Source organism: Haliotis cracherodii, unplaced genomic scaffold (assembly GCF_022045235.1).
Source record: "Haliotis cracherodii isolate W230 unplaced genomic scaffold, xgHalCrac1.p SCAF_15, whole genome shotgun sequence".
NCBI lineage: Eukaryota > Metazoa > Mollusca > Gastropoda > Lepetellida > Haliotidae > Haliotis > Haliotis cracherodii.
In genome coordinates this window covers 18,453,135-18,473,944 of record NW_027266270.1, presented here as the reverse complement: position 1 = coordinate 18,473,944, position 20,810 = coordinate 18,453,135, and the positions used below count along the sequence as shown (strand labels likewise).

The 20,810-nt window shown below is 40.0% G+C and overlaps 2 protein-coding genes across 2 annotated transcripts in view; both read right to left on the bottom strand.

The window, feature by feature from the left end:
- The window catches only part of LOC139461893 (sodium-dependent proline transporter-like), a 32,344-nt gene extending 29,683 nt beyond the window's left edge, over positions 1-2,661 (bottom strand). The window contains exon 1 of the mRNA XM_071243381.1: positions 2,370-2,661. Within this exon, the coding sequence (XP_071099482.1) occupies positions 2,370-2,661 (292 nt within the window). The remainder of the gene's footprint in view (positions 1-2,369) is intronic.
- A 7,530-nt stretch (positions 2,662-10,191) lies between these two features.
- LOC139461891 (uncharacterized) lies at positions 10,192-17,154 on the bottom strand. Its single transcript, XM_071243380.1, has 5 exons — positions 16,731-17,154; positions 14,686-14,708; positions 13,537-14,050; positions 12,749-12,814; positions 10,192-10,853 (listed from the first exon to the last, which is right to left on the bottom strand). The coding sequence occupies exons 1-5, from the start codon at positions 17,152-17,154 to the stop codon at positions 10,192-10,194; spliced, it is 1,689 nt and encodes a 562-aa protein (XP_071099481.1).
- Positions 17,155-20,810: the final 3,656 nt, after the last annotated feature.

Below are 20,810 nucleotides of genomic sequence, written 5' to 3'. Positions count from 1 at the left end.
CTCATCATGATATGCGATATTCCCATTGGCCCGAGTCCCAATAATGCCCTCACCTTAGCTTCTACGAGTAAAGGTTGGGGCTGTTATATAAGAAATGGGAAAATATTAAAAACAAACAGATTTGATAGAGCTTTCAAGTTAGAATATTTTTTATATTAAATCTTGACGCATAAATGAAGTATTTAAAGTCTACATATATAGCCAATTTAAAGGTTTGGATAAGTTATTAATTAAGGAAGGGAGCAATCGCTAATACAGTATTCTGAAAGTTTAAGGGGTGTGTTTTCATCCCAGGGAGTGTTTTCATCCTGCAGAGGAGGAGTAATATGATCCTGGTGGGAGTGATTTGATCCCGGGGAGCAAGCTGATTCTCCTACACCGGGCAAAGAATGTATACATCTATGTTTGATGGTGGCTAATAATGAATCAAACAAGAAATGGTTATTAGATGGTGATGTATTTGAGGGGATCACAGGTATCTTTTGGACTTTAAGCTTGAAGTATTTCAGCGACTGTTTTCAGCCCCAACGTTCTTTATAACGAATCCAATGTTTTGTCAAATCCAATTTTCAGGTGCATAATTGCCTGGCAGTATATTTCCAACATGTCCAGGCGGTGTACTGTCATTTCAAAAGTAACAAGAGTTTGCCACTAACGTGGCTATATCTCCCGACCCTGTAGCAGAATTTATAACATAATTAAATCTAAACAAACCCTAACCTTTTTTTAACCGAGGTGGAACTTGTTATGGAAATTGTAAAAAAAGAGAGTTTGGAACCTAAGTCCATCTTGTTGCCATGGAAACGTAATAAATAAAAATTTCTAAAATTTCTAAATAGCAAAAGGCACCAGTTCAGCATGTACCTGACAGACCTACAAAGTTTGATGAAAAAATATTGAACGGTTTCTGAGTTATGCTCCGGAAACGAAACGTGACCGACGGACGGAGCCCGTTTCTATATCCCCCGCCAACTTTGTTGGGCGGGGGATAAAAAATATCTACAGTACAGTATTTAATTTGCTCAAAAGTTAGGAAATTACGGGTTTCCTTTGCAAGATTTCGCTGCTGTTCACTTGACCTTTTAATTGCAAATGGACGCGACATGGGTATTATAAGAAAAGAGCGCATTTGTCAAATGTGCGCCCTGAATGACATTGTTGATGAATGTCAAGTACTTTTTATACGTCAATTTTATTCTATGTTAAGAATTAAGTATATCACTGAATACATCCACGGACCAAAATAACCTTTTTGAGGTCTGTGTTATATCTAAGTCACATCTCTCTTAAACAACTCGAATTGCTTACCATATGCTCCCGTATTTTTTTCTGGTGAACAATTGAGTTGCCGTTGCATGTGTTTGTGACGGATGCCACCGGTGGGACAGGATACGCTCACCCTTTCGCGAAGACCTGATATCATTACTATTACGACGCTTTTAGCAGTATTACATCAATATCACGGCGGGGGACACCAGAAATGGGCTTCACACATTGTACCCATGTCGGGAATCGGACCCGGGTCTTTGGCGTGACGAGCGAACGCTTTAACCACTAGGCTACCCGACCGCCCCTCTTTATGCAGAAATTTCTATTGGATAATGAAAGAGTTTTGTCGCCTTTTCTTTTGCAAAACTTGGCTATGTACATGTATATTGATCATGCAATGAAATTCAGGAAAAAGAGTATGTTATAAACTCTACTAATCTGAATGTACTAATAATATATAAACTATGGGCATATGATAGTGGCCTCCCCTGTATGGAAATATAATAGATACCACCTAAATGAGGATCGTATGGCATGGAGAGTGTTTGACAACCCTTGTTTGGTCTCGTTATATACCATTTGTGATACTTTTGCATCAATTGGAAAGAGAAAATAACACTAAAAGCACAACATTGATTCCATTTCTGAACACAAAATATAATTCGATTAAGAAATATTCACAGTGTCATTGTCTGCAATATATGCAATATGTTACTTTACCCAGGTCTTTTCGTTTAATCTTTGGATAAGACAATCACATGTTAGAGAAAGTACTACGTTTCTTTATGCTGTTAATGGGGCCACGGTTAACCCTTTCATTCCTACGACTCGGACTGATAAGTAGTTATCGGCTTTCTGTCTACCGGGTAACGAAAGAGGATGTTTGGACATTCGGACTGCCAGGATTGACGTTGATGGGTTAGTTATCAGGTCAACATCCAATGTTTTGAGATCTTTTAGATATAAACATTCTTTTGTGTTTGACGAAAAGATCATCCATGTTCAATAATGAAAATTCTGTACCAATGACATTTTTTTATCCAATGTACTTGCCACTACACCTAAAACTTCTCAACTTCTTCAAGAACATTATCACCTACCTCCGCCATTCCTGCTGCAGATGTAGGGAAATCTCCAGATGTTGGCCAGAGAAACACAGTACCCTATTACTGACAACATATAATCCGTCTTCCTCGCCCACTTTGGCCTTCCTTTCGCCGCCACCTGCCTCTCCATCTCCTCATTCCCAACGTCAACCTGCTCCACCTCCTCATCCTCATCCTCTTCTTCTTCCTTACCGGCTTCCTGATGGTTGTCATTCATGATCAGGCTCGGTCGTTGCATGTGCGCAGTCCTTAATGTATTTGTTGAAGCAGTTTCGGTCTGATGCATATGCAAAACATAAAGTTCCTTTTTGTATTAGATCACTGCACATACATTCTGCAACCGAATGTGATCAGCTGTGCATCCTCACAAACAATGCATACACCAGTAACACGTGTTCGCGTAGTCATTGCTGATCTTAGCTCCCCTAGGCCTGACAAACTAACTGTGTGTGTCAGGAGTTAATGTCATGGTCTGTCGTCACTCATCAATGGCTTCACCTAAAAACCAATAGACCAGTTGGACTTTTCACTTCCACCTGGCACATTAGGCCCTCAAAATTTATTCTTAACTCTGAAAACACGCTTTCCTCTGAAACTGGTGAGGCTGATGTTCGGCAATAAAATGATAAGGACATTGAGATCATACTATTGTGACATACTAAATTCACAGGGAATCGGTGAAAAAGTATTTCATCTGGTGGGTGGAATTATACCACATGGAACGGACAAAGTCTGGACATTCGATAACGAGGAACTGACCAGATAAAAGATCACCCAAGTGCCACATACCAGTGAGGTCAAATTAACGCGAGCGTGAATAAAATGCGAGAAATGCGAGTGGCCTTTGTACGCATTAATTTCAAGATTTACAGTGTATCACACGAGAGAGTTAACACAGTGACAGGCGAGTGTGTGAAACGAGTGTGTGGGATGTTGCAGGCCAGGGTAGTAACACCTTTACATTGTTCTGAGTGACACAACTGTAACACAACTCCAGCAACAAGTAGGTCTGGCGTCACCGTTCTACAATGTCACCTCAGAACCATTCTGTTGCCACAACGGCAGGGCGGCCGTTTCCAAAATCTCATCTTGGTTTCTTGCTGCATTCAAATTCCCATCAATCAAAATTTTTTGAGTAATCATATGGGGTTTACGTTTTAAAATAACTGTATTATTGCTATAGAAAAATGTACTGCAGATGTAGTATTATATCTTCTTTGAAGGCATATACGGACTCTGAGTGGTGTAAAGTTAACAGTTATTCCTGTGTATTATACAGTGTTATTCAATGTTAAATTCATTGTTGCAGACTAAGATATATTGTTGAAACTTCGCGCTTGTTTCTCTGACGACGAGGGGGCACGGGTGGCCCAGTCGTCTAAGGCGCCCCGATTCGCTGTGCAGAGTTGCGTCCCTTGGGCATGCCAGAAACATATGATTGTGGGTTCAAGTCCCGGTTCGCCCCGATTATGTTTCTAGGTTTGTCAGCACCATAACCGTGCTCGTGGGTTTCACCAAAGTGGTAAACGTCTGAGACCTGCATCACTTCGGGCTTTCCTCCCACATTAAGCTGACACGCCATGATATAACTGGAATACTGTTAAAAGCGGCGTTAAACCCAACTCACTCACTAACTCTGACGACGAGTGCATTTTCGCAGTTGGCGATTTATATGAGCGGCCATCGTTTCCGGGAGGTTAGTGTGTGTTGAGAGGGGATATTGATGCTGTTCTGGTGTCAATTGTTGGAAAACGAGAATGTAGTACCGAACTGATCAAAAGTGACTTACGATCTTGCGACGTTTTGTTCAGACGCCGTAAGGTAGAATGTTCACCTTTTTATAGGGGTTAGTGGATGCGTTCATTAACTCAGTTGGGGGTGTTTCACTCAGGTGGGCCCATTTCTTTCATTTCAGGGGTATCCCCAACCTGTGAAACGTCATTGTTTTCACACTTGTTTAAAATTGTCATGGAGCAAAACAGTAAAGCAAAATGCACGTGCAAGTTATGACATTCGTAACTCGTGGTAGTGGCTATAAAAAAGGCTAGCATAAAGCCAATAATTCGTCATTCAATTGTCGACATTTTTTAAGTCGAAAATGTCGAGACTCAGCGCTGCCGAACATCGCCATAGGACGTATCCAAAGAGGGGAATCGCAGTCTTCTGCTGCACGCCACTTCAACGTCCACCACAGCCTTTCCGCCTTTGTGACCGATACACACAGTCCAATTCCACTGCAGACCGTCCGAGAAACCTGCACAGGATCGCTATATTCGACTGTTCCACCTACGTCATTGCAATGCCACAAGTTCGGAGACTGCAGGACGCATCCCTGGTTTGAGGAGGATATCAGACCAGATTGTCAGGAACCATCTTCGCGAGGCTGGATTCCGACCCAAAAGACCACTTATCGTCCCTGTTTTGCAACAGATCCATCGACAGCGACGCTTGCGTTGGTGCCACACCTTTCAGCCTTGGAATTTGAGAAACTGGAAGGCTTAGCGATGAATCACGATTTCTTCTTCACCGGCGAGATGGAAGACAACGCGTTTATCGTCGTCGAAATGAATGTTTTGCCCCACATTGTGTACGTGAATTCGACAATTTCGGTGGCGGTAGTGTCATGGTGTGGGGGGCTGCTATATCCTACACCACGAGATCTGACTTGGTTGTGGTTCAGGGAAATTTGACAGCAAATCGCTACATGAATCAAATTCTTCAACCTCACCTTCTTCCAATCATTGACCGCCAGAGGGAGCTGTTTCAACAGGACAACGCTCCACCGCACACTGCTCGTGTCACGACACAACATTAACGACTTGCCATGGCCGTCGAGATCTCCAGATCTCAACCCAATTGAACACCTCTTGGATGAACTCCATCGACGTGTACGTCAACGTCAGAACACACACCAGACACTCCCACAACTGGCCAACGCGTTACAAGCAGCATGGCGGAGAATTCCGCAGGACAAAATTCGTACACTTATCCAGTCAGTGCCGAGGGGATGTAGAGCCGTGATTGCTGCCCGGGGCGGTCACACGAGACACTGAGTTCAGCGCAACCTTGTGGCCTTATGTGACATGACAATGAACAGTTTTCAATGCCTTTTCACAACGACAACACGACATCAATTCGTAATCGTTTTTTTTAAATTATTGTAAGAGTCAAATGCCTTTTTAAGGCATTTCTGTTTATGATCAAATTTCAAAGAGCGTCATACGACTCTTGCTCAAAAGATGTTGGATCCAGACCATTCAACATTCAAGACCTAAGCAAAGCTTTCAAAGCGTTATATGGTCGACATGTGGAGGACATTTCCAATTTTGATGGATCAGTAATTCCCTATTTTGACTTGTACCATATGTTCCTGGATTTTTTCAGGCGAACACATAACTTGCTTTTGCGTGTGTTTGCGATGGGTGCCTCCGATGGGGTGCGATACGTTCACCTGGTCACGAACATCTGAAACCTTATACATTGACACTCGCTGACACAGAAAAAACCCACGGTAACACGCTTCAAAGGTTAGTGTGATAAAAACATTATTCACCATATGAAAACAAACACATTTGATGAGGTTACTTTTTTATTAACAAAATCATATGTAAATGTCAACAAGGTCAAATTTCAAGTGAATGTAAATAAGATTATTGAAAAATATAACTGAATCATATTCAATTTTAGTTTTGGCAGTAGCAAACACACCATGACAGAACAAGGTTTACAGCACCTTGACAAATAAACTGAATACAATAAATGTGTTGCTCAGAGCTGCAACAAGACATATTAAATGTAGTACCATCTAAACATAATGTTATGTCATATTCTAGTTTTAATTGTGTTGACTATTGAATTACAGTTTTTCCATCATGATAAACTTAATGAGTTGCAAAACCGCTGACCATTAATAAAATGTATGAAGAGTTTGTAACAGTTGTGTAGTAGGCGAGTTGGCAAGTTGACTCAACCCATGCTACGGCGCATATTATCTGATATCTGAACATTCGTGTTTTAGTTTTACTATAGTAGGAAAGAGATGAACACAGTTTACCATAGTAGAATGGAAATGCTCATTTTGCCATAGTAGGATTGACATACACATTTTACCATTGTAGAATGGTGAAATGCACATTTTACCATAGTAGGATTGACATACACATTTTGCCATTGTGGAATGGAAATGCACACTTTGCCATAGTAGGATTGACATACACGTTTTACCATTATAGAATGGACATGCACATTTTACATAGTAGGATTGACATACAAATTTTACCATTTTGGAATGGAAATGCACACTTTGCCATAGTAGGATTGACATACACATTTTACTATTGTGAAATGGACATGCACACTTTGCCATAGTGGAATTGACATACACATTTTACCATTGTAGAATGGGCATGCACATTTTACATGGTAGGATTGACATACACATTTTACCATTGTGGAATGGACATGCACATTTTGCCATTGTGGAATGGACATACACATTTTACTATTGTAGAATGGACATGCACATTTTACATAGTAGGATTGACATACACATTTTACCATTGTGGAATGGACATGCACATTTTGCCATTGTGGAATGGACATACACATTTTACTATTGTAGAATGGACATGCACATTTTACATAGAAGGATTGACATACACATTTTACCATTGTGGAATGGACATGCACATTTTGCCATTGTGGAATGGACATACACATTTTACCATTGTGGAATGGACATGCACATTTTGCCATTGTGGAATGGACATACACATTTTACCATTGTAGAATGGACATGCACATTTTACATAGTAGGACTGACATACACATTTTACCATTATAGAATGGACATGCACATTCTACATAGTAGGATTGACATACACATTTTGCCATTGTGGAATGGACATGCACATTTTACCATTGTGGAATGGAAATGCACACTTTACCATAGTAGGATTGACATACACATTTTACCATAGTAGAATGGACATGCATATTTTGCCATGGTAGGATTGACATACACATTTTACCATAGTAGAATGGAAATGCACACTTTGCCATAGTAGGATTGACATACACATTTTACCATAGTAGGATGGAAATGCACATTTTGCCATGGTAGGATTGACATACACATTTTACCATTGTAGAATGGACATGCACATTCTACATAGTAGGATTGACATACAAATTTTACCATAGCAGAATGGAAATGCACATTTTGCCATTGTGGAATGGACATGCACATTCTACATAGTAGGATTGGCATACAAGTTTTATCATTGTGGAATGGAAATGCACACTTTGCCATAGTAGGATTGACATACACATTTAACCATTATAGAATGGACATGCACATTTTACGTAGTAGGATTGACATACAAATTTTACCATTTTGGAATGGAAATGCACACTTTGCCATAGTAGGATTGACATACACATTTTATTATTGTAAAATGGAAATGCACACTTTGCCATAGTAGAATTGACATACACATTTTACCATTGTAGAATGGACATGCACATTTTACATAGAAGGATTGACATACACATTTTACCATTGTGGAATGGATATGCACACTTTGCCATAGTAGGATTGACATACACATTTTGCCATAGAAATATGGACATGCACATTTTACATAGTAGGATTGACATACACATTTTACCATTGTGGAATGGAAATGCACACTTTGCCATAATAGAATGGACATACACATTTTGCAAGGCCTAAACCATGACACTGCAACAGGATCGCCTCAATAGATTAATACCCAACACAACCCATTCACATCTGCCCAAGAAATCAAGCGTGAGTTTCGTACCATTACTGGAAGATTAATTTCAACATTAACAGTAAAAACAGGCTGTATCAGCCGGTGGCATCGAAGGGGCAAGTCGCACATGGATGTCAAAGTTTCATCTGTATCTCGCCATGCCATCTCGATCACATTCAATCTAAGGCATTACGACCTTGTACTGGAGTATTCCACAGGTCGTAATTGACAGTCATGTCCGCTTAACATGTCATAAACCGTGCGGCACAGTGTTGTGCTGTTTCCACATCATCATTGTCTTTACGAGTATGGGGGTCCCAGGTGAGTGAGTGAGTTGGGTTTAACGCCGCTTTTAACAGTATTCCGGTTACATCACGGCGTGTCAGCTTAATGAGGGTGGAAAGCCCGAAGTGATGCAGGTTTCAGACGTTTACCACTTTGGTGAAACCCACGAGCACAGGTATGGTGCTGACAAACCTATAAACATAATTGGGGAGAACCGGGATTCGAACCCACAATCATATGTTTCTGGCATGTCCAAGGGACGCAACTCTTCACAGCGAATCGGGGCGTCTTAGACGACTGGGCCACCCGTGCCCCCGGTCCCAGGTGAGGGCTCCATAATCCAAGATGGGCGGTACAGATGGCGACGTAGGCGGTAAGCTTACACAATTTGGAAACAGTGTGTGGAGTTTCTCTGCAGAAAACACATGGTGTAGTTTGCTTTCCTGCTTGCCTTGACTGTATGTTGCATCGACCGTAAGTCCCCCCAAAGCTGGATAGAGGTTTCATTGGTTTGTTTGTTGTTTAACGCCGCACTCAGCAATTTTCCAGCTATATGACGGCGGTCTGTAAGTAATCGAGTCTGGACCAGACAATCCAGTGACTGACAACATGAGCATCGATCCACGCAATTGGGATCGATGACATGCATCAACTAAGTCAGCGATCCTGAAAACCCGATCCTGTTAGTCGCCTCTTACGACAAGCACAGTCGTTTTGTACGGCAAGCATGGGTTGCTGAAGACCTATTCTATCCTGGATCATCACGGGTCGTGAGAAGAAGTAGGGAGTAAAAGCAAGGTCATCCAGTGACAACACGTATGCACACCAACAGAACAAACACACTCATCACACATGATACATCATACGGTATTCTGTACTGTAACGCTATTTCAAAAATAGGCTAATGTTGCAGGTTAATTTTGTTACTAATTAAACTGATTTTATTAATCAGCATTTATGCCACTAACATTTCACCATATCTCATAATAATCTAATGTTGGCTTGAACAGCCCCCCTTACATGTGGCCTGCCAACTGATGTAGAGGTCGGTCACATGACCGTTCTCTATAAATACCACGTGTGCTTGGAGCCCAGCACACACCATGCCGGACCATCACGAAGCCACATTACAACATCTAATTTGTTATACACACAGGCATCTTGGGTGAGAGTTGAGTGAATGCTGTTTTAATCCTTTTACCTAAATTAACATGCGATAGGCATATTTGTCCTTATTATTATCATTATATTATAGATAATGCAATATATTACATTCTTTGGCATTAAAAAAGCCATATGCCATAGGAAAATGCCAAAGTTGGTAAAATTGCCATATATGTAATTTAGTGCTTCACGGGAATAGCATACATGCACATAGTTAAATGTAAACGAAGCCATTTTTTTCTCTCTTTCCCCTCGAATTTTCTTTCACACCGATGTCAGTATTAACGTATATCCTCAAATAACAGTAGAAACCAAACCAATTGTGTTTCCATATTTCCAATTGAAAAACCATACAACCTACACGTGTGTGTGTGTATGTGTGTGCGTGTGTATATGTGTATGTATTTGTGTGGTGTGTGTTTGTATTTGTATGTGTGTGTATGTGTGGTGTGTGTGCATTTGTGTGTGTGTTGTGTGTTGTGAGTGTGTGTGTGTGTGTGTGAGAGAGAGAGAGAGAGAGAGAGAGAGTGTGTGTGTGTGTGTGTGTGTGTGTGTGTGTGTGTGTGTGTGTGGAGGAGCAGTGTCAGCCATCATTGATTTAATTTCTCGATGTCCTTCACCAACATTTTGCTTGTTTCATCTGACACATGTAAACCTACGCCAGTGATGACTGACAACTTTACTGATCCATTCTTAGGGGCATACACAGCGAACTGAGGAGTGAACTCTTCCACGTCCCCGATCCCCTCCACACTGGTTATCTCCCCCTTCTTCGTGACGTCATAAACGGTCAGCCTCAGCCTGACGGTGTCCAGGAGGAAGCCTAGTTCAATGGCCGGCCACTTCCCACGTCGGTTCTGTGTCAGGAACCCGTGATATACGAGTGATGTATACCTGGCTGTAGAAAGACAAACACCTTGGTGACGAACACATCGATATGCACGGATGCTGACAACACTACCTGCAGCGTGTCCTTCGTGGCTGTCATCAAATACGCCATCTCTAGAGAGAGCCACCTCAAACACCGAATCCCGCCCGTCCAGTTCCTTCTCCAGGTCTACGTCCAGCTTGTTCTCCCAGTAGTACAAGCCTCCTGCCGTCAGTGTCCGCGTCCCCGCAGCTCCTCTGTATATCTTGAGTCTGGTGTCAGATGGAGGATAAGGCTGAAGAGGAGGTTGGTTAGACAGACTTCCGTCAGGCAGGATACGACAGTCTTCCGAAACCGTCTTGGCATCATACTGGAAGTAAGGACCTGGAGAAAGTAGAAACAAATACTAGATACCTAGTGACAGATCATACAATTTAACATGTTGATTGAATTGTTTAAGAAAAGTTTATACCTATAAAAAGCCATTATATATACGAAATATCGTTTGAACTGATTTGTTTATTAGAATAATGATGTTACATGTTTTCCAAAGCATATTCTACGGAAATAGCCAAGTAATATGTGTTGTTCATCCTCTAAAGATTAGAAAAACTTATGTGAACTCTGTATCAATGTTTGCTACAATAAAGACACTTAAAATTCATCCGTGGTATCAAGTAATAATTTGATATATTTTCTGAAGTGAACATGTTCAAGGAATTTCTGAAACTAAGCCCCCAGGGATGAATCTAAATACAAATTGATAGTTGACTTTAATTTTAGTAATTTTTCTCTTGAGAATGCGTCAGCATAAAAGAAGCTCCCATAATCAAAGCTGAACATTTGATCACATAGTTGAAATTCAACGTAACATCTGAAACCATGAACGTCCCTAATTTATCAGTTTGTAATCAACTTCCCAAAAGGAATAATATATATGGGCTACACACAGATTGTAAGTATATGGCTGTATTGGAGAGGATCGATAAAGCGACTTCAAGTAAGGCATGGTTTAAACCAACTTCGATTTGTTACAGTCAATATCTATAATCAGGCAATATGTATTTTGAATGATTCACTCAGGCAATGTGCATGTGACTGATCTTTTCAATCAATATCTATATTGCCTGAATTGGGTGAGTGAGTTAGAATTTAACATCTCATCGGCAATATTTCAGCTATATCGTGACCAGAACCAGACATTATAAACATGGAATAAAAACCTGTCAGCGATAGACTGTATAATAGCTGGGGTGTCACAGTTTCGATTTTAGAACTATTTGAGAACATTTAAAAGAATAAATTTTCATTCAACAATACTATATAAAAATGGGCTAAAGATCACCAGCAACTAAAGTTAGGCCACCTTACTTGGGACCGTGGGGACTTACAATACTTCTGTTACCTGCACGGTTCCCCAGCAGGATTTACACCATCCCTTCAGTAGCTGGCGATGGTACGCAATTAAGCCAACAATAAAAATAAACAAACAAACTACGTTTACAACTGTGGTATGAATAAAAGTATTTTGAATGATGTGGTCTTACATATCCTCTCAGGGGGACAATAGTTTAACGCTACTTCAATCCCTTTGAGGATACAGCCATTAACAATCTAAGTTACAAAGTATACATTACAAATATTAAATAAAGGGATCTACAAAAATCAAAATTTATCAATTAATTTCATTTCTTTTTATAAACCTATAATTAAATGAGAATTGATACTATTTAAATGATCCTTTATTGATGATGATTTGACATATTTATCCCTTGTGATGGAAAAATCGACACAGTCAAGCAGGACATGCTTGACGTGATTCTCTCATCACAAGGGATACAAAATGGAGGATCCTCATCTTTCAATAATTAATCATTTGTATACCTGCTATGGTCAATACGACATCGTCGTATTATGACCTCTGAAGTTCTGGATTGACAACCCAAGTAAGTGTAGCCACATATTGCCTGAAGTCTTCAGCCAATATACATATTGCCTTAAAGGTGAGACTGGATTTTAGACAGATTGACTGAAATGAAGTAGGCTCCGTAATTAAATCATGTCATATTAATATTGATCTATTTTGATCTTACGGTGATCAAAGTAACTGATGAATTGATTGGTTCTTCAAACATAAAACAATACTAGAGCCCATTTTTATGTTACTTATCTTTATTAACATAACATGTGGTTGTGAACAAATATATGACTAAGAGTACAGACATTATAGTAAAGGAAAGTAAGCAGGCACCTCTATGTCAATATTTACAACCACTTACATCTGACAATACTGTGGATGTTGATCTCTATTGCTTGAGGCAGTATTGCCAGTGATGGATGCATTTCTGCAACAATGGATTGTTACATATTCATATCGGTTAGCTGGAGGGGTGAAGTATCTCCAATAGCTAGGAAAGGGTTAACGCCATTTAACCATGGCAACATGAACAACCGTAAGGACGGGAAATGGGATGAATGGCGCGGCCGACCGAAGAGGTGAGGTTAGGTGAAGTGGGGTTTTATATCGCGTCCAAGATTATTTGCACTTATATAGCGACGTGCATGCACGTGTGTGTGTGTGTGGCTGCTTGTACTAGGACTGGGACTTGGACTGATGCCGATTTATAGTGCTACCACACTGCGATACCATGCCGCAGTATAACATGAATACCCCACTCAGACTCAGTATACTGATTCCGAGCCGACCAGTCCTTCTTTTATCCCCTTTGCCGAGCACCAGACAGGGTAACAACAAGTACAATCTTTTATCATCTTTTGGTATGACGCGGCCGGAGATCGAACCCCGGGCCTTCCGGGAGGGTGCTCTACCTCTAGACCACAGAGGCGGTCCCACTCGAAGAAGAATAGTATGTAACATCTGAGGATGAGTCAACAGGCTTGCCAGTTGTATCAGGTCATCAAAGTATACAGACAATACGTACTGAAAGTGTTCTTGAAATGGTGAACATTGTTGAACAATGTTGAATGAATGACTGAAGGCTCTTAATTGCTACAGAAAACATTACTTTTACACATGATGCATGTACATGCTTGTTTAATGTCCTACCTTTAAGAAAGTTGTCCTTGTCCTCCTGTGATCTGAGCTGTGTGATGTCAGTCTCCCTCAGATGCCCCACGGTAGACATCAGCTCATTCATCTTCTCCACCTGACTGACATAGTCTACAAATCCATAGTAGGACCCACCCCGTTGTTCTTTCAATAATGATGCATAGTCATCAAGCTTACCAATGAAATGTTTCAGATTTTGGGTGTTATTCTTAAAATCAGCCTCCATCAAACGAACTATATCATCAGCAGTATTCCTCTTTTGGAGAAGAGTTGTTTGTCGGTTGGCTATTTGTGTGCGAATTTCCTCTAACCTTTTCGCCTTTTGCTTTTCTAACTGGTCAAATAACTGTTTTGAAATAAGTGTGAATGCATTATTTACTTCAGTCTCCAAAGATTTCCCTTCTAATTCTAACTTTCGTTTGTCCTGTTTATAGTCTTGAACACATTGTAAGTACATGTGCTTCTCATCCCTTGCTGTTCGCACCGTGTCCTCCATATCCTGCTCTCCCACCTAAAGACACATTCAATAAAGATTTGTTTCAAATAGTACATTTGAAGGTCCCATAAATGATATTCGATACAGTTAAACAGTATACGGTTATATAAGAACGTTGATATTCGCATCGTGTATTTCAAGCAGACACATGTCCGTGTATGGGGATGTCATTTAACAAGGGACCCGTAAAGATTCCGGGGTAGAATAGGTCTTCAGCAACCCATGCATGCTGTAAAAGGCGACTATGCTTGTCGTAAGAGGCGACTAACGGGATCGGCTGGTCAGGCTCGCTGACTTGGTTGATGCATGTCATCGTATCCCAATTGCATGGATCGATGCTCATGTTGTCAGTCACTGAATTGACTCGATTATTTACAGACTGCCGTCATATAGCTGGAATATTGCTGAGTGCGGTGTAAAACAACAAACCAACCAACCAACCACATTTCAAGGCCGTAAATTATATGTGTTGATATCACCACCTATGTCAGTTATCACAATATATGCAAACACTTGAGTGTGGATGTCCAGATCCATATCTATTACTCCTAATGTTGTGCTGATTTTTACTACATAGGGCTCTTTCATATTTCTTTTAAAATGGTAAATATTAGATTATTCCTATTGATAATGACTTGCAGTTTACTTACCTCGGTTTCGGGCGTTGATCTGTCTGAAAAGTCAAGTTATCTTAAATATATAAGTCACTTGTACTCATCCCAGAAGGCAATGAATATGAACAGAATGGCATGTGACTGTTTCAAGTGACAGGTTTACTCTAATAGCTATTTACAATTTTGGTAATTTTGCACATAATTGAAAGTTTGAATTTTCGGCTTCCATTTTGCTTTTGTTTTTGTTTCTTTCCAAGTGAAACATGTATGATAAGGTTACATATATTGAACAACAAGATGACAGGGTCAGTAATGTCTCTCCTTACACCCGTATTTGTTATACTTCTGCTCTTTGTGGCTACTTGAATCACATGTTTGTATCCCATCTCAATGTTGTGTCGTGAGACAAAGCAACAGAAACTCCTTTTAGAGCCACATTTGTTAGTTTGCCACTGGTGTCAGGATACGCTCACCTTTTTTCAAACACATGGTAACATCACAGTATGATAGTGGTTCATTAACACATGCTTGTGATAAACTCGGATTTTTTGTTTTTGTATTATGAATGGGCTTTATTTACAAGCACTATATCTCCATGTTAATTAATGGATACTGGTCGCTTTAGGGTTGAAATATTGCCGATGCGACGTTAAATTGTAACTCACTTACTAATGGATAGTGCATACCATCAACATGTTTTTTGTTCAGATGCCTAAATCAGATTCCCACCAGTTTATGCTCATTAGTTACTATGATTTCTTCAGACAAAACCCTTTCAATTACGATTAAACATAAACGTGTTCATTACGTTTCGGTGATAGGGAATTGCATTGAAAGATATTGTCAGACGTTAATGACATAAAATTTAATGTGTGTGGTATTGTTTATGTGTTAATTTGATAAGGTACATTTGTTTTCAACCACTATTTGACAAATAAAGATTTTTTTTCCTTTGCCATATAACTGTTTTTGTACTTTAAGCTCAGCAATAGAGGTAAATTAAGTGACAAAACTCTTTCCATATCCAATAGAAATCTCTGCATGAAGCGGTGTCGATTTTACAATTCCGACTCTATCATGAGCATGTGTTTCTGAATCTCTATCAAATATTGATGATACCAGGTGTTCGCGAAAAGGTGAGCGTATCCTGCCCCATCGGTGGCACCCGTCACATACGGAAGTGTTTCCGGACTTTTTGATATACAAATATTGCCTCTGGTTGCATGTATTAGAAGTAAAACATAAATATTTACGTAACACATTTAAACACATTTTACATGAAGAAGGCAAGTCAATTGTTCACCTGAAAAAAATACGGGGACTTATGGTACAAGTCAAAATAGGGAATTGCATCGGACATCATTTTTGGCACTGATGCGTCAAATTTGGAAATGTCCTCTACATGTCTACCATAATACATTTTGAAAGCTTTACTGAGGTCTTACATCTTGCAACCTTGATCAAACAGATGCTGAGCAAGAGTCGTATGACGCTCTTTGAAATCTTGGTAGAAAGAGCATGCTCGATTGTATCTCAGAGTTGCGAAATGTGAACACCAAAGGCTGGAGCTGCTGGAATATTGCTCGACATGAAGGGAGGTCATCCCTCTTGTCATGCAGTCTTGTGGAGATTGTTTTGTCACTCTGAATTTTTATGCATAGATCTAAATCTAAAACCTTGCCGACCTTTGTATTATTTGTATTTTGCAAATGCCCGTTGTAATGGATTCTTGTTTTACGCCACAGTGTGCAATATTCTGGCACAAAAACATGAACTTTTTATGAATATTAATTACGTGTGAACCAAATGCCTCATGTTAAGATTTGCATCGTACGAAGATCATTTCAATTTTGCATTCAGTCATTTTTTTCTCCTAAAGTTATTGTTCGAGGTGACATTTGAAACAGATGAGATCTGTAAATTGATTTTTAATAGCTCTCACAGTTATAACTTTTGTTGTGGAAAAATATATTTATATTTAATTGATATTTATTTAGATTATAATGTGAACAATTTGGGTTGTTTAAATACCTTTAGTGAATGTTATTTTGCTGTTTCCATAACAAAAAATATGTATTTACCAGTGCAAGGAACTGTTTTACTTGTCCTCCTGATGGCATCCACGAGCCTCTCCCTCCATCTCTTGGACTGACACACGTCGATGTATGTCAATGTCCTCACACCTTTCGGTATGTTGCAAGGCTTCACCAAGACTGGGATGATATTTTCTCGTGTTTCCTCAACAGACATGTTGACCATTATGTCAGTCTCAAACGCACACCACTCACTCGTCACAAAGTCTGGAGTCATGATGAGAACACATTTGCGGGACTTGGCAATAAATTCCTCTATATTCTTCACCACCGGCTTTCCTGCATGAAAGTCTCTCCTGTGGTCCACACATTTCAGTCCAACCTTAGGAGACTCCAGGTACTCCCTCAGCTTATCCACAAACTCCTCATCGGCGCCGTTGAAGCAGAGAAATGCATGGTATTCCTTGTCCATGTCAAAATGCGTTGCTCAGTCTTCATTTAAACCAGGGTAACTAAAAGAACATGGGTGTACCCAATGAAGTTTCATATTATTGCATTTGTCTGTAACATGTTTGCAGTAAACATGGAAAAGAACTATTTATTTAAAGATGTGACACATAGATTAAATGAGGTTGAGTACAATACACGAGGCAGAGGTTTTCATCCACCAAGACTATTATGTGAGAGTCATCCATAAACTAGGTCACTGTCCAGGGTTTGCGAAGAAACAAGGTAAAATTATGAACTTGTAATGTTGATGATTTCCCATACAAAACAAATGACAATGCCGCAAGTATTTTATAAGTAACAGAAGCAATAAGTTTTCAACCAGAGATGAAAATGATTCCTAAAACAAGACCAAGATCCAACCCTGCTACCACAACATCTAAACCAACGACACCCCCGAGTACAGTTCACCATTGTAACAGAAAAGAATAACCAACTACCCTTCCTAGATGCCCTTGTCTCCCGATCCCCAACCAACGAAATCCAAAAGCCAACAGCAGAAACACAACAAAAACTCCAAGAACCTAAAGGTGTAGTTTATCAAATTGACTCTAACTGTGGACAATCCTATGTAGATGAAACATCCGGCCCCATTAACTCCAGAATCAAAGAGCACAAAACTACAAACTACAACCATCAAATCAGACAGTAAATCAGCCATCTCCATCTTCCCGAGGCAAGGGAGTTAACTGACTCTATAAGTTCCGTATCCACCCTTGCCGAACTAGGCTGCCATTTCGTAGTTATATTTCGCCTGGACTAACGAGTCTATGCATAGTGCAATCAAAATCTTTGAAGTTTGTAATCAAGTTGCTCATGCATTTTATGCATTTCGATATTTAAAACCCGTTTTAATACCATATAGATCTTGATCGTCGATCAGATCGTCTTGATTGGGCGCCGCCATTTTGTTTGAAACAAAATGCAAGTAAATATGACCGGTGGGATCTGATTTGGTCCGTAGGAGGGACCAAGGACGTACGTTTGTATATAAGTCTTTGGAGGGACATAGAAGGCTAATAGCCTGGTTGCTACGACGAAGCCACGAAATTCCATACTTGTTCGGCAAGGTTGGAAACTTGACTATTATAGTCAGTTAACTCCCTTGCTTCGGGAACACTGGCAATCTCGGACAATATCAGCAACTGCCCAAATCACAACATCAACTGGGAAAACGTCCAAATCCCTTCCAGCTACCACCTTACGTCTTTGCAAGAACACTGACAGAAGCAGTCAACATCCCGCCTACTATGAACTCATTAAGCAATAATCACGCCACCTATGTATACTTAATCCTGTTAATTGGCTTCATGTAAATAGGCATCCTCATCAACTGTTGTTACAGTCTTATCCTTCTGTTGTTGTTATTTAACCTACTCACGTTAATCTCTCTCGTGTATGCAGTTGTTGTTACTGTTAATACTGCACCAACTATATGTATTCTGTATGGTGTTCATTATTCAGCCTCGCTTGATAAGGATCTATACCTCCACCCACATATATATTCTGTACCGTGTTCGTTATTCAGCCTCGCTTGATAAGGATCTATACCTCCACCCACATATATATTCTGTACCGTGTTCATTATTCAGCCTCGCTTGATAAGGATATATACCTCAGCCTACCATATATATTCAGCCTTGCTTTATAAGGATCTATACCGAAACGTCGCCATTACAGTAAAAATGTTTGTAGTGAAAATGTACTACTCAAAATAAGTTAAAGAACACCCAATCATTTTTTTATATGACTACAGTTAATCTGTCAGGAAGTTTTGAGTAGTATATAAGTATATATGTGTTAATGTGTTTATGCTCACTGTCCGACAGACGACATTACCATAAATTATGTATATTTTACAAAATGGTCAATGGGCTAACTCCTAAATATCTATCTTTATGGGTCCCACCTAATATATCCAGCATAACTGGATATAACCTTCGTACTTCTAATGACTTCCAGACCAGTGCAGGTCGCTTATCCCAGTATAATCGATCTTTTTTGCCATCTGTTATACAAGCTTGGAATGCACTTGATATTAATATTAGAAATGTAGATTCCTTATCTCGGTTTAAGCAATTAATTTCTAGAGAAACTAAGCTTACTGCAAATTTTACATCTTTTGCTAGTTATGGCCAGCGGCAATGTCAGGTGATTTTATCTAGACTTAGGCTAGGTTGTAGTGATTTAAAATCACATTTATTTGACAGATTTCTGATTGATAATCCCATCTGTTCATGTGGCCTAAATAGAGAAGATGCTTTCCACTTTTTTCTATCTTGTCCACGCTATGCCAAGTTTAGAATTGATAAATACTTTTTTGTTAACCAGCTCAGCATACATACTATACTCCACGGCAATGAAGATTCATCTTCCTCATACAATGAATACATTATCAAATCAGTTCACAATTACATCATTGAAACAAACCGCTTTACGTAAGTTTTGTGTCAACTTAAGAATATAAAATGCATTTGGTATCTTGCTTTCCATTTAATTTCATGTTGTGTTACTCATAAATGTCTGCTCTATAGACTTCATTACAATCTACATGTATAATGTACAATATATGGAGAAACATTAATATAGGCCTTTTTGGCCTGTTTGCTAATCCTTTTTCCATTTTGTAATGCTATTTAATGTAAAATCTGAACATTAATGGAAATAAAATACTGTTTAAATCATGTATGTGTTAAAATGATATCTACAAGATACCCGCATGTTTGGTGTTTGACGCCGCACTCAGCAATATTCCAGCAATATGAAGGCGGTCTGTAAATTATCGAGTCTGGAACAGACAATCCAGTGATCATGAGCATCGATCTACGCAATTGGGATACAATGCATCAACCAAGTCAGCGAACCTTACCACCCGATCGCGTTAGTCGCCTCTTACGACAAGCATAGTCGGTTCTTACGGCAAGTGTGGGTTACTGAAGACCTAGTCTCTACCCGGATCTTCACGGGTCACACTTGCAAGTGAATCATCCGCCACGTTATAAACATACTTCCCTTTCATAGGATGTAGTCTCAATGAAATAATTAACGAACAATTACGCCACATGGTGAACAGTCCAGGTTGAGGGGCGGTCGGGTAGCCTAATGGTTAAAGCGTTCGCTCGTCACGCCGATGACCCTGTACGATTCCCCACATGGGTGCAATGTGTGAAGCCCACTTCTGGTGTTTAGCACCGGGATATTGCTGTAATATTGCTAAAAGCGGGGTAAAACCAAACTCACTCACTCAGTCCAGGTTTGTGACACAATGTACCTTTAGTTATAACGTCAACGACAGAGTATAACCAGTCTCAATTATCTGCCGGCAGACATTCCACTGGGCGTAAAAGGCAATATGGTTATTGTGTTGACACCATGTGTCGCGAAAAGTCATATCGTGCCCTGCTCTACCTCCCCAGCACCCGGCACCTGTAACGAAATATGTGTGTTGCCTCACGCCACACACAGCAATACTCCTACCATGCCACACGACGGTATGCTAACAGCCGAGTCACTCCAGTTATCCGTATCGAGGCATATAGATTTATGACAATATGTGACAATAATAATGAACTGACCTTAGCTTGGTCTTGTTAAACACGTTGTCAAACTGGTACACGCCAC

What these genes read in the sequence shown, in the direction of transcription:
- LOC139461891 (XM_071243380.1), bottom strand. Translation starts at nt 17,154, where the DNA reads ATGGACAAGGAATACCATGCATTTCTCTGCTTCAACGGCGCCGATGAG. An exon ending in TAAAACAGTTCCTTGCACTG is followed by an intron (nt 14,709 to 16,730) that starts GTAAATACATAT and finishes TTGACTTTTCAG; the next exon opens with ACAGATCAACGCCCGAAACC. An exon ending in CATCCACAGTATTGTCAGAT is followed by an intron (nt 10,854 to 12,748) that starts GTAAGTGGTTGT and finishes TACTTTCTCCAG; the next exon opens with GTCCTTACTTCCAGTATGAT.